Source organism: Geotrypetes seraphini, chromosome 17 (genome assembly GCF_902459505.1).
Source record: "Geotrypetes seraphini chromosome 17, aGeoSer1.1, whole genome shotgun sequence".
NCBI classification, from domain to species: Eukaryota; Metazoa; Chordata; class Amphibia; order Gymnophiona; family Dermophiidae; genus Geotrypetes; species Geotrypetes seraphini.
The window spans coordinates 11,376,808-11,390,643 of NC_047100.1; the positions used below are offsets into that span (position 1 = coordinate 11,376,808).

The 13,836-nt window shown below is 43.4% G+C and overlaps 1 protein-coding gene across 2 annotated transcripts in view; it reads right to left on the reverse strand.

Annotated features, from left to right (window-relative positions):
* The window catches only part of PHF2 (PHD finger protein 2), a 287,511-nt gene that overhangs the window by 42,104 nt on the left and 231,571 nt on the right, over positions 1 to 13,836 (reverse strand). For both annotated transcript variants that reach the window (XM_033926403.1, XM_033926404.1), the window contains 3 exons: positions 11,247 to 11,365; positions 7,244 to 7,422; positions 2,312 to 2,385 (listed from right to left, as the gene is read on the reverse strand). In XM_033926403.1, the coding sequence (XP_033782294.1) occupies positions 2,312 to 2,385; positions 7,244 to 7,422; positions 11,247 to 11,365 (372 nt within the window). The remainder of the gene's footprint in view (positions 1 to 2,311; positions 2,386 to 7,243; positions 7,423 to 11,246; positions 11,366 to 13,836) is intronic.

Here is a 13,836-nt window from a genome sequence, read left to right on the forward strand (position 1 = left end):
GGATGGAAGCTGGGCAAGGGTTCTGCTGCACAGGGTGATGGGAGGGATGGAGGGACAGATGGAAGGCACAAGGGGATGGGTGAGAGGGGAGGAAAAATGTTGCACACGTGGGGGAAAGCAAAAAGGAAGAATTGGGGTGAAGGAGAGAAAGGGAGAGATGATCATGTACTTGAAAAAAATAAGCCCTAACCAAAAATAAGACCTAGTGTCTTTTTTGGGCCCCAAATGAATATAAGACACTGTCTTTTTTTTCGGGGAACACGGTATTATTCCCAAAAGATAACTAAAGCCCCAAATACTGCAGTCCTGTATCAGATACTTAAATCACCAACCAAACCACTGCTTGTCACAGTCAGAGCCTACTTGTTCACCTACAGACACAGAGCTAGCCAGCCACTTTGCATTCAAGATCTCAAACATAACTTGCACCTTTCCACAGACCACTTCCATAACAGAATCTGAACAACCTGCCAGACCCTAGTACCAGTTAGCTATAGATGGTACAACTCACCTCAACATCCTCATCAAGAACATAAAGACTACTATGGCACCCAACAAACCTATCTCCACGAGTCTCCTTAAAAGTTTTAAAACAAGAATTACTTCCATCTATCCAGTCAATGATTTCCAAAAATCTTTCCTTAGGCTTAGTCCCCAATACCTAGAAACATACAATTCTAAGATCAGAAATGAAAGACGTTTCCAAACCTTTAGCAACTTGTAGTAATTATCACCCAATTGCAAATCTTCCTTTTATCTCAAAAATAGTCGAATCAGCCATCCACATGCAGCTACAAGATTTCATCTCCAAGACTAATACCCTTTACACCAATCAAACAGCATTTCATAAACACTTTATTTGGCATAACAACTCACACACCATCGCTTAGACCAGTGTTTTTCAACCGCTGTTCCGCGGCACACTAGTGTGCCACGAGATGTTGCCTGGTGTGCCGCAGGGCCGCCATCAGGGCAGTACTACCAGTCCTGCATTCAGGGGCCCGGAGCTGACAGGGGGCCCGAGGCAGGGGCGCCAGTAGCTCGCCAAGGCAAAGTGAGTAGATCACCCAGGACTCACTTTGTCTTGGCGATCTAATCTATCGAGCCGATAAGTCTTCTTCTCCCCGACGTCAATTCTGCAGTCGGAGAGGAAGTTCGGGCCAGCCAATCGCTGCCTGGCTGGGCGGAACTTCCTCTCCGATTGCAGAATTGACGTCAGGGAGAGCATGCGTCGGCGTCGGCTTTGGGGCCTGTTATCCATTGGTGGGTCCTGTTCCCCGATGGCAGCAGCAGTGGCAGTGGCTTGGGGAACGGCAGGGAAAAAGAAAGAAAGGGGGCAGGCAGGGAAACAGAAGGAAAGAAGAGAAACAGAAAAAAAGAAAGAAAGGTCAGGGAGAGAGGAAGAAAAAGTTGGGGGAGGGAATGAGGTGTGGAGGAGAGAAAGCATACAGGCTGATAGAAGGGAAGAAAGATTGGATGCACAGTCAGAAGAAGAAACCACTGTGTGCATTGGTTGTTTTTTGTTTGTTTAACTCATAATTTACAGGGTCTGCAGGGTGACTCCATACTGGGTCACACCCGGTGCAGTTTTCAACTGTAACCACTAGGGGCACTGAGGAGTTCCGTGGCTAGGCTCTGTGGTTACAATATTCACAAGTGTTTATCCAGTAACTTCAAAAGTTAACAAGAAACGTGTTTCTTTTTAAATTTCCTATGTTGTTACACATATGTTTATTATTTGGTGGCCGTAGCATGGCATTACCAGGTTTAGTCAGATGGCGGAGTGTGGTGCAGTGCTTAGAGCTACAGCCTCAGAACCCTGAAGTTGTAGGTTCAAACCCTACGCAGGGCCTTGTGACCCTGGACAAGTCACTTAATCCTCCACTGCCCCAGCTACATTATATAGATTATGAGCCTACCAGGAGAGATAGGAAAAATGCTTGAAGTACCCTCTATGTAAACTGCTTTGAATGTGGTTGTGTAACTACAAAAAGGTGGTATACAAGTCCTTATCCCTTATATTCACTTGCTCTGCTGTTATAGTTATCGAAATAAGCCTCACACCAAAACGGTGTGGCCTGCCACAAGAGGGGGGTGAAGGAAGCAAAGTTTTAAGACCCAACACAGCCCCTGTCCATGATGTTACCCTTTGAAATATCTGTGGCTCACTAGTGCCGCAGTGAATTCTTTATCCCACACACTTTTGCAGGTGGGAAGTGTGAAACTTTCCCAAGGGACTACGTGAAAACCATCCTTCTGAAGCAGAACCCATTGTTTACTTTTCCAAGATAAAGAATAAATGGTATCATACCTTGTACGTCACTGACTGAACCTTTGGTTTTTTGAGTGGAGTGTGTTCCACAGTTTCCTTCTGGTCAGATAAAACTGAAAACAAAGACAAACATAGCCTTCAGAGTTCTATAAAGTAAAAAAAAAAAAAAAATCAAAATCAAACAAACATAAAAAGACCCAACGGGTTTTAATTGAGTTATTTATTTATTCAATTTCCAATATCATTCTCCCAGGGGAGCTCAAGGAACAGTTTACATGAATTTATTCAGGTACTTAAGCATTTTTCCCTGTCTGTTCCGGTGGGCTCACAATCTATCTAATGTACCTGGGGCAATGGGAGTAGAGAATGACACGGTGCCCTTTCCCGCAGCTAACCACAGGTGACCGCAGGAACAGGTATAATTTATATCTGTTCACCTCCGGCTTGGGAACAAACTCTTCCACCACTCCGTGGAGCAGTAAAAAGCTTTGTTCTTGTGGGGAACTCAACCCACCACAGCTCCCCGATATCCCACCATCATGGGTCTGGCGGCTCCAGGCCCTCCCCTCGTGGGTACAGAGGCTCCATCCCAGTCCCCCCTCGCTCATAGGTCCAGCAGCTCCAGCCCACCCACCCCCCACTTGTAGGTCCAGCTGCTCTAGCCCACCTCCTTCGCTCGTGGGTCCAGCAGCTCCAGCCAGCTTCCCTCCCTTCCTCCCTGCCGCTGGCACACACCTTGCAGAGTGAGCCGATCTCTACACAGGCTTGCTTGCCAATGCTCATGGTCTTTCCTCTGCCGGGCTCCTCATGACGCATCTTCCTTTTTTCGCAAAGAAAGGAAGTTGCATCATAAGGAGTAGCCAGGTAGAGTGAAGGCCATGAGTATCGTTGAGCAAGCCTGTGTTTGATGGCTCACTCTGCAAGGTTTGGTGCCAGCAGAAGGGAAGCCATCTGGACCCGCCGGATCTATGAGTTAGTTCTACCTGATTTGCCTCCCAATCTCACTTTATAAACTAATTACAGCCTGTGGAGGATCGCTGGTGCACCTTCCCTCTGCCACGGTCCCGCTCCTCCTCTGACCTAATATCCTGTTTTGGTCTGGGGCGGACCATGGCAGAGGGGAAGTATACTGGCAATCCTCTGCAGGCTGCAATTAGTTTTTAAAGTGACATCGGAAGGCCAGGGGGACACTGGATGATGGTGGAGAGAAGGAGTGAGCATTCTGGCCTTTGGGGGGGGGGGCCCTGGTGTGGCTATTAGTACACGGAGGGAGGGAGAGAAGTCCAAAGAGAGGGGCATATGCCGGACTGAGGGGGGGGGGGGAGGTTGAGGGGAAGAAATAATGGGGAGGAGAGGGAGAGAGATGGTGGACAATGGGATGGAGAGAGGAAAAAGAAAGGGAGAGAAGTTGGACCCAATGGGTGGTGTGCAGGGAAATTGGGTAGGAGTGCAGTTGGGAAGAGAAGATGATAGACCCTGGGGTGGGGGGGAAGGAGGAAGCAATGCTGGATGAAAGTGTAGTTGAGAAAGGGAGAGATGGTGGATCTGGGGATGGTGGTATCCAATACTGTAGCCGCTCTTTCGTTCTTTGGGCCATTGGCAGCATGAGTGAAGTAAACATGCTGCCTTCCGCGGTTGGAAGCTTTCCCTCTTCTACTTCTTCCTGGCCCTGCTTAGGCATGAAGCAGTAGCAGAAGGAAAGCTTTACTCACACTGCCAGTGGCCCGAAGAATGCAAGAGTTGGCTTTATTGGATCCCATGGAGGAGAGGAATGCGGGGGGTGAGAATAGTCATTAGAAAAATGCTGGACTGTGGGGATGGAGCCGAAAGAAAGGAAAGATGCTAGACCTCTAAGGGAGGGAAGGGAAAGGGGAGAACAGAGATGGGAGATGGATAGTGAGCATGGATAAAGAAGAAAACGTCAAATGGGCAGGAGACCTTGGCAAGCAAGTTATCAGAAGACAAACAGAAACCAGAGCCAGGGACCAACATGATTTGAAAAATGATCGGACAACCAAAGGTAGAAAAATAATTTTATTTTCTATTTTGTGATTAGAATATATATGACCTGAAATGTTTATCCTGCCGGTGCTGGTATTAAGACATGGGTAGGGCCCAGGGCAGAAATTTGGGAGGGGACCCGAAGCCCTCTACCAGCTCATGCCATCTTCAGCTTCCAGCACACTTAGGGCTTTCTGATTGCTCTAATTGCATCCTTGGTCTAACACTATCCCTAGCACGTGTGATCTTTATACTTTACACAGGATATAACGAAATGAATCTTTTTTTTTTTTTTTCTTTGATGTTGTACTATATGGAAGGTGTGGCTTCTTGGGATTTTGATTTAATTTATGTTTTATCATTTTTGCTCAGTTATTATGTATTTGACATTTGTTTTCTGTGTGTGCGACTGAGGTATTCTGTTAGGATGAATTTTTCTATGTAGCATTCAGTTTTCCTGACAGTGTGAGGGTAGATGGGGTTTTGTTGATCCTTTTTCTGTATTTGTGATTTATAAAATGACAGTACATTGTTCCTTTTTATACTTTAATAAAATGATTTAAATATAAAATAGCTATTCAGGATGGGGCGGGGATGGTGAAAGGGTCGGGACAATTTTTTTTCCCGTGTCCTTCTTTAAATGGGAGGTTTAGGTGACTTGCTCAGGGTCATAAGGAGCAGCATGGGTTTGAACCCACATCCTCAGGGTGCTGAGGCTTTAGCTTTGACCACGGGGCGCCACTCTCCCCCTCTTAACAGACTTGCACCCATGTTGTTTTTTTTCAGTTTTCTGAAGTTTTATCCATGCTAATTTCTTGTGATTCATAAACCTCTTGGATAGCATTTAGATAAATCTGCCTTTGTTAGTCCACTCTTAACCCTTTCAGGACCATAAGGATCGTAGGCCAATTTTTGTGGTTTTGACGACATTTTTATGGTAAAAAGGGCTTGCAGATGCCAAAAAATTGATTTTTTTTGTGAAATATCATTATTTAAAAAAAAAAAAAAAAATCACACTTCTGGCTTATGGACAGTGTGGCAAGTGAATCTTCTCGTCAATCTGGCAACGACGCTAATGAATGAATGTCGGAACCAGTTTGTTTACATAAAGGCAGTATCCTATGGAATCCGTACATATCAAATTTAGAACTGTAGACTATCCCAATCAAAATTTATAGGATTTTAAAGTTATGGGACAAATATGTCCCTTGGTCCTGAAAGGGTTAAAGGCAATATTTCTACAGCATAAGAAGTAAGCAAGCATCTATTTCAATCCTGTTCTGTCTGAAAACACAGTCACTTATACCAACCATATAGTAATGCTAGTGTAAATGCTTGCACCTAGATGTTAGCCAGAAACATTTATGGCATTGACTCTGCACTCCTATAAAGCACATCCAAAGTCTACCGGTTATGAAACACCATTTGGCTCCATCTTTTCAAACAGAAATTCTGTCACCATCTTCCCTTTGAAAACATGCTTCCAGGTACCTGCATGTTCCCCAGGCACTTTGAATATCGTCCCCTTAAAAATGCCTTGTCATAGTAGGTCACCATTAGAGCCGTGGAACCCAATTTTCCATTGAGCCTCTCGCAGGAAATTGGACATCCGAATAAAGGATATTCACAATTTCACAGGTATTTTACAGAAAGCTCAGTGGCAATGAAGCCTTATGCAAAATACGAGACATAACACGGGAGGACATGTGTGCCGATAAGTTCTGGCATAAATATTTTTAATAAGCAGAAATGGCAACACTTAACATATAAGTGCTGGCTTTGCAACTTTTAACATGTAGATGCTGGGTGCTTACACATGAAAGAACCGTATTTTGCAAAATTGAATGTCCAGTGTGGCCAATTAGGAAGTCCCGTGAAAAAGCTTTCATTTTTAGACATTTGAATGTGGTGTCAAAATATTAGAGAGGTAAAAGCAACAGGACAACTGGAAGCGCAAATCTCGAAAAGCACCCACACAAGAAAAGCTCCTTCCAAACTATGTGACCTGCAGCTTTTATACCTGTAAAACAGCAATTGGCCATTTACACATATACTGTAAATTGCCATTATTTACAAGTGTAAAAAGCTGTACAACCTTCTACAATGACTGTAGTACTTTGGGCACATGGAGGTCAATATTCAGTCAAGTGGTTTAACATATAATTTTGAAATAGCTAACTTGGGCATTTCAAATTTTGTGTATATTCAGTGACGTGATTAGTTTAGCATTACCACAATGTGGAAGGTTGTTTCAGGTTCTACCTGCTATTTGTATGGCTCAGTTAGCCCTATATGGACGCTTAAGCAGGAGTTATATCTCAGTGGATCTGTCAATTAAATCCTCCAAATCCTGCTCCTAATCTGGGCAGATAATTTGGAATGTATTACAACTTATACATCCGAAAATATCACTCAACCCCCAAAGGTTTTTTGGTTCATAGACAATGGCACGAAAGACAAAGGCGCGCCCGGACAATTGAGCGCAGCGCGGAGGCGGGCGCCGCTCTAAATTACTGTTTTTAGTGCTCCGATGGGGGTGTGTGTGGGGGGGAACCACCCCACTTTACTTAATAGAGATCGCGCCGGCGTTGGGGGGGGGGTTTGGGGGGGTTGTAACCCTCCACATTTTACTGTAAACTTAACTTTCTCTAAAAACAGGGAAAAAGTGAAGTTTTCAGTAAAATGTGGGGGGTTACAACCCCCCAAACCCCCCACAACGCGGCGCGATGTCTATTAAGTAAAGTGGGGGGACAACCCCCCCCCCCCCCGTCGGAGCCCTAAAAACAGTCATTTAGAGCGGTGCGTGCCTCCGCGCTGCGCTCAATTGTCTGGGCGCGCCTTTATCCCGGCGCGCTTTTGACCTGACGCCGGTTTTTCTAAAGAAGCCTTCATGCAGCTGCATATAAGTGCTTGTGAATATTGGCCTCGATGTTCTCAGTGGGAATAGAGGTAGCACTTGGGTCTCCTTACAGGGTAGGTCTCTTTTGATGGTATTCTTTTTCCTCCTAATTGGAAACTCGTCTATCTTCAGCTCTCCGTCATCCGAGACGTATTCATATTCGTCCCGCACAGGCTTCGTTTTATCTTCTTTGAAGTTTTGTAATGATCCAAAAATGCTCGGACTTATCTGTGGTTTAACGCCTTTGGAACTGTTTAATAGAAAGTAATTGTTAGAGAATATTTATAACTTCAATTCATAGAAATAGATGCATATATAAAACGGAGAGGTTAATATTCAAACCACTCGGCTGGTTAACTGGATAGTTAACTTTTGGACAGTATAGCTCAATGTCTGACTCAAAGTTAACTAGCTAAAAGGAGGAGGGCTAAAAGCATGCCAAGGGTATGATTATGATTTAGGAGCACAGCTATCAGTGTGGCTTATTTTCAAAGACATGTTATTTTACTGCTAAATTGTATTATTTTAGTACAGGTCCAACTTTATGCAATGAGACCTAGTTACTAATGGCTAGGGTAAACAGTAAAATAACACCACATTGATAACTTCCCCCCCTTAATTAAAAAAGAAATTACTCTAGAAATTGAAATCACTGCTGTATGTACTAAAAGTGAGCCCAGCATAGGGGAATTTAAGCCATTGTGACATCACTGATGAGGTTGGCTCTTAGGCATTGGTGGAATGAGGCATTATGACATCACAATCTCAACTCTGGTTACTGAGACTGAAACTCTTCACACAAAGGGAGGAAGTTATCAAATTAATTTTCCACTAACTCGTACTGTTTTAGCACACATCCCATTTTATGCAATAAGACCTAGTTATTAATAATTGGGGTTAACATTAAAATAGTATATCTTAATAGTAGCCCTCACTGGAAACTTCCCTTTCAATTGGATAATGCTAATATTCAGCACTATCTGTTAGCCCCCATCCCCCCCCCCAAAGGAAAAAAAAAAAAAAGTTAAGCTAGATCATGGGAGTAATAGGAAGAAAGATAACTTGGGTAACTTATTTAATTATTTTTATCCCATAATATTCAACAGTGCCAACTTAACCTGGTTATCTCATGAAATATAAGGTAAGATGTTTGAGAATGACTACAATTTTTTGTTGAACAATGTATACAAAGCTGATTGATGTTTGTAATATATTGGAAAATGTAAAATTTGACCTCTACTGTCTATGTTTACTTGTAAGCCACTTAGGAGATAAGCGGATAATAAGTTTTTTAAAATAAATATGAAGGGCCTTAGACAACAATGGCAATCGGGGCTTTAGGCCTCCTTCTCAGTGCATCCTGGGATGCAATGGACATGGCCTAAGACTGATTAAAATTAATTTGCATATGATGAAGGTAGTGTTTGCAAATCAAGTTTATGTATATTCATTGTGGATATCCTAAAATTCTGAATGGCAAGGGAGCACTCCAGGACCAAGCTGAGAAACACTGGACTAATGGATTCCCTGTTGGCAGACGACAGCAAAGGGCCCTTAGGGCCTCTTGATATCACCGCATAACCACATCACTATGCTATCCCCATAATTATTAAAATTATTATTATTATTATTGCATTTTTTTATTTATTAAGAAAAGTATCTTTTATTGATTGATTTGTTAATTTATTATTTACATTATACTTTCCATTATGTTTTGTTATTTGTAAAGCTGGCCAAATACGAATAATGGGCATTGAGCTTTAACATAATAAATAATAAAAGAAGCAACGTGAAATCCGAGATCACACATTAATTTCAGTAGGATTTAGCACAGTAGAACTCCAGACTATTTGTATTCAAATCTAAATCACTATTCATCCAAATAGAAATAATGTTTTCGGAGCGCTATCCGGGGCTGAATTGAATCGAAGAGTCAGTACAGCCCTAGTTACTCAAAAAATGCATATTTTAGGGGTCCTTTTTCTAAGATTCATTAAATGCAAACACATGTTTAACACAGAAAAAAAAGCCTAATGGTAGGACACACTAAAACCTTCTGTGTTAACTTAGGCATATGCATGCTCTAATTACATGCTAATATTTTTCCAATTTTTTTGGGGGGAGAGAGGGTGTTTCAGGGGCGGAGAATGGTCATTCCTGTGATAACCAGTTACTGCATCTACATTACAGCATGCTAAGGGGCTCGTAATAATTTTTTAAAAAGTGGCCTAAATCGGTACTAGGACGATCAAACAGACAGATCGTCCAAGTACCAATAATCAAAGCTGGTTTTAGACGTATCTAAAACTAGCTTAGGCCGTTCCCCCGCCTCTGAAACCCTAGAGTGAAAAGAGGCGTTTCTGGAGGAGGGGAAAGGCTGGGAAGTGGGCGGGAGGTGGGCCGACCTAGACAGCAAGTATAACCCGGTTTTGTCTGGGGGGATCGCGATCGCGGCAGGAGAATTTATGCCTCTCTCCTGCTACGATCATTGCGGCGGTGGAGGGGGGGGCCACTTACAGGATTTTGTAACCGGCGTTGTTTTTTGAAAGATGCCGGTTACAGAATCCTGCTTTTAGGCAAAGGACTGGCCCCTCCTTTGCCTAAAAGCAGGTTTCTATAACCGGCATCTGCATAGACAGAATGGCAGTCTGGGCCAGTAGATTGCTTGAACGTGTAGGTAGGCCATTTTCAAAAAAACCTCAATTTGGACGTGTTTTGTTTTTGAGAATGGAGATTTTCCCTGCTGCCAACTTCAGCGTCTACTGACTTAGGCCAAAAGGGACTTAGACTTTTTATTTTATTATGCCCCTCCACCTGATTAGCAAACAGCTAGCGTGGGAGTCTATATCACCTCCTAAATAGAGGAGCCTATGATAATGTGAACAATAAGCTGATTATAGCTTTTCAAGGGCAGCAGTGACTTTGATGTCCTATTCTGGTGTCCGAGACTCATTTGATCAACTGTGTGACTATTACGCTTCCTAGTACAGCACATCAACTATTAAAACTGCCAAAGTAAGTGTGTATTATATAGTAATTGTGATTGGCGATGTTACCCTGTGTATATCAACTATAGTGTTAAATTTTTTTAAACTGGTCATGCGCTGATGATAAAAATGGGAAAAAAAGGCATTTTTACAATTGCAACAAAACTGGCCTTAGCGCATGGGAAAGACTTGCGTAAGAGTGTGCAAGACCATGGGGCCTCTTCTGTTTAAACCGCGCTAGCAGTTTTTAGCGCTGCTCCTGACGCTCATAGCGCGGGCCATTCAGTGAGGCTCCCCGCATTAGAAACTGCTAGCTCAGTTTAACAGAAGAGGCCCCATGTCTTACTGCAGTTTAGTAAAAGGACCCCTTTAATAATGATAATAAACAATAAATCAATCTTAGGTTTACTGCAGATCTCTCCCCTCCTATTCAATCCCTATGTTGTAAGGTTTGAGAAGAGGGGGAAGGGTAGACTTTTCCTGTACTGTTGCTGATAGCGAGTGAACACCAGTCTAGGGCAGGGTTAGGCAATTCCGGTCCTCGAGAGCCGGAGCCCCAGGTCAGGTTATCAGGCTATCCGACATAAATACGCATGAGATAGATTCGCATCTCAAGGAGGCAGTGCATGCAAATCCATCTCGTGCATATTCATGGTGGAGATCCTGAAAACCTGACCTGGCTCCGGCTCTCGAGGACCGGAATTGCCTACCCCTTGGTCTAGGGTGACAGCGATCCTTAGCACCATGAACAAGCCTAGTCCTCTGTGACGATTTCAGTTACAGAGGTAGGTGGTCATACTTTCTCTTCTGAAGAAAACTGCCAAAGTTTTTTTTTTTTTATTGCAACAGGATGCAAGCAAACATCAATATACAATAACCACACAGTACAGTCTTCTATGGGCCTGTTTTACAAAGCTGCGCGGTAACGGCCCTGAAGCCCATAGAGATTTAAAGGGCTTCGGGGCTGTTGCCTTGCAGCTTTGTAAAACAGGCCCTATATCTTGTTATGCTTCCATAAAATATAGTAGACAAGTGTTTTTTGTTTTTTAAATATCATATTCAGCTTTAAAACTAGATTGTCACATACCCCAGCAGTTTCTTGTTAGAAAAGGAAAACATGAATTTATTGTCCTTGTTTCCTGACAGAGGAGTCTTTTCCATCTTCTGTTCTTCTTCCATTTTAAGTAATGAATCTGGTTTGCTGTTCTGAAAATAAGGGGGGGTGGGGGGGGACAATCAATTTAAATTGACTGCTATGTTAATAAGAAGTAGGACATTTGCTTGACTAACACCCAACTCCAACACTACACGTCAAAAACATGGAGAGGAGAATTGGGCAGGTTCTGTTCCCCTGCCAGAGATGGCAAAGTCTCATCCGATGCTTTTCTCTAATGCCTGGGGCAGGCAGGGGCTTGTCTGTGTCACCTGGAATCCAGTCTGTGGTTGTGATACATACATTGGCCAGTATTCAAAGCAGGTTATGCTTTTGCAAGATCATAGCTAAACAGCAAGATAATAGCTGTACACTTCCCCCTCCGTATTTGCGGTTTCCATATCTACGGATTCACTTATTTGCGATTTTAAACCTAAAATTCCTTTTTCTTTTTTTGGGCTATTTTAAGCCCTGTAAGCCCCTCCCCCCCCTTAAGCTTTACCTGGTGGTCTAGCGGGTTTTCGAGGCAGGAGCGATCTTCCCACACTCCTGCCCCCGGGCAAATCGCTGACAGGAAATGGCTCGAGAGACTAAGGGAGCTCAAGGCAGCCATTTCCTGTGAGCGATCTGCACGGGGCAGGAGCGTGGGAAGATGGCTCCTGCCTGAAAAAACGCTAGACCACCAGGTAAGGCTTAAGGGGGGGTCTTTCAGGGCTTAAAATAGTCGGGGGAAGCTTACATTGTATCTGAGGCAATGGAGGTACTTGCCTAAAAACATGGAACTACAGTGGTATTTGAACCAGGTTTCCCTGGTTCTCAGCCTTCTGCTTTAACCATTATGCTACTCCTCCGCTCTGCGTGATGGCACCAGCTGAATATTGGGCCCATATTGGATGGGAGTGTTTGGTGCAGTGGTTAGAGTTACAGCCCCTGCATGCTGGGGTTGTGGGTTCAAATCTTGCACGGCTCCTTGTGACCCTGGGCAAGTCACTTAATCCCCCAGTGCCCCAGGTACATTAGATAAGAGTGTGAGAGCACTGGGACAGATAGGGGGTGAAAAATGCTTGAGTACCTGAATAATTTGTAATCCGCACAGAATCGTAGGATATGCGGAATATAAATAAATAAATAAATACGAGGGTAAATCAAAAGGTAAAGGCAAAATACATCTAACAGCTTTAACAGAAGTAACTATGAGCAATCAAGCATATCACTTTTCCTTATAGTCCCCATGCAAGACGACGTATTTGTTGCATCATTCAACTAGCTTTTGCATTCCTGCAGAGAAGTCGTTTTTTGGCTGCTCCTGAAGTCACTGCGTCCTTTACTTCATCATGCTTTGGCTTTTGCTCTCCGGGTCGAAGTGACGCACCCATGTCTCATCACCGGTGACAATCCTCTCCAGAATACTCAGATCTTCTTCATACCATCTCAGGAACGGGTCGCAACCTCCACGCGCTGTTGCTTGGGCAGATCAGCAAACTTTTTGGGAACCCATTGTGTGCCGACTTTCCTGTATCCCAAGTCGTCATGCATTATGGCAAATGCACAGCTGGATATCCAAATCTGCAGCCAGCCGAGACAACATTATCCGTCAGTTTTCTCTAATCAAGGCATCTGCCCTGTCAATGTGCTCTTGTGTGCGCGATGTTGATGAGTGACCAGAACAACCTTAGTCGGTTACATCTGTTCTTCCAGCTTTAAACCTTTTTACCCACTCGTAAACCTTTCGTTGATTCATATCGAGTCAATATCCGATGGTGAATTTCCGCAGGTTTCCCTCCCTCTGCCCTAAGAAAGCGCACTACTGCACGTTGTTCTTAAGACGGTACAATCTTGCAATGGAGCATCCATGTTTCTGACCCCATGGCTGCCACATGAAGAAAGACCAAGCGCTGCATTGTGCACGAACGAATTAGCCAAGCGGCAATGTAAGAGTGTGTACGTTGCATTTCGCTAGCTCTGTTCCGGTTATTGCGTAATTCAACAATTGCCTTCAATTTTTGATTTCGCCCTCGTATATGACAGAAAATGGTTTATTTCTTGTAATATTTTTCACCACTAGAGGGAGTTCACAATAACAGAGCTCAGTTCTATTATTTCAGACGGTCTTTGATGAGAACAGTCAGTGGCGACAACTGGAGCACAAAACAAATATAACAAACGCTAATTAAAGTTCCAGACACACTAAGCACAATTCTATAAATCATAAAAGAGGAAAGAGACGTCAGACAGAGTCGCTTAAATATTGCAAAAGAATTCTCACATTAGTTGGATGATTATCATTCATAGGCCATAAAAAATGTGTGTGTGTGGGGGGGGGGGAAGGTTTATGCCAAAATATAAATAATTACTAAAGTTTTAAAATATTTTTAAAGTATATTATTCCAGGAAAATTTTTTCAGGAGTATCTAGATCACAGGTGTCAAAGTTGGTCCTCGAGGACCAGAATCCAGTCGGGTTTTCAGGATTTCCCCAATGAATCTGCATGAGATCTATTTGCATGCACTGCTTTCAATGCATA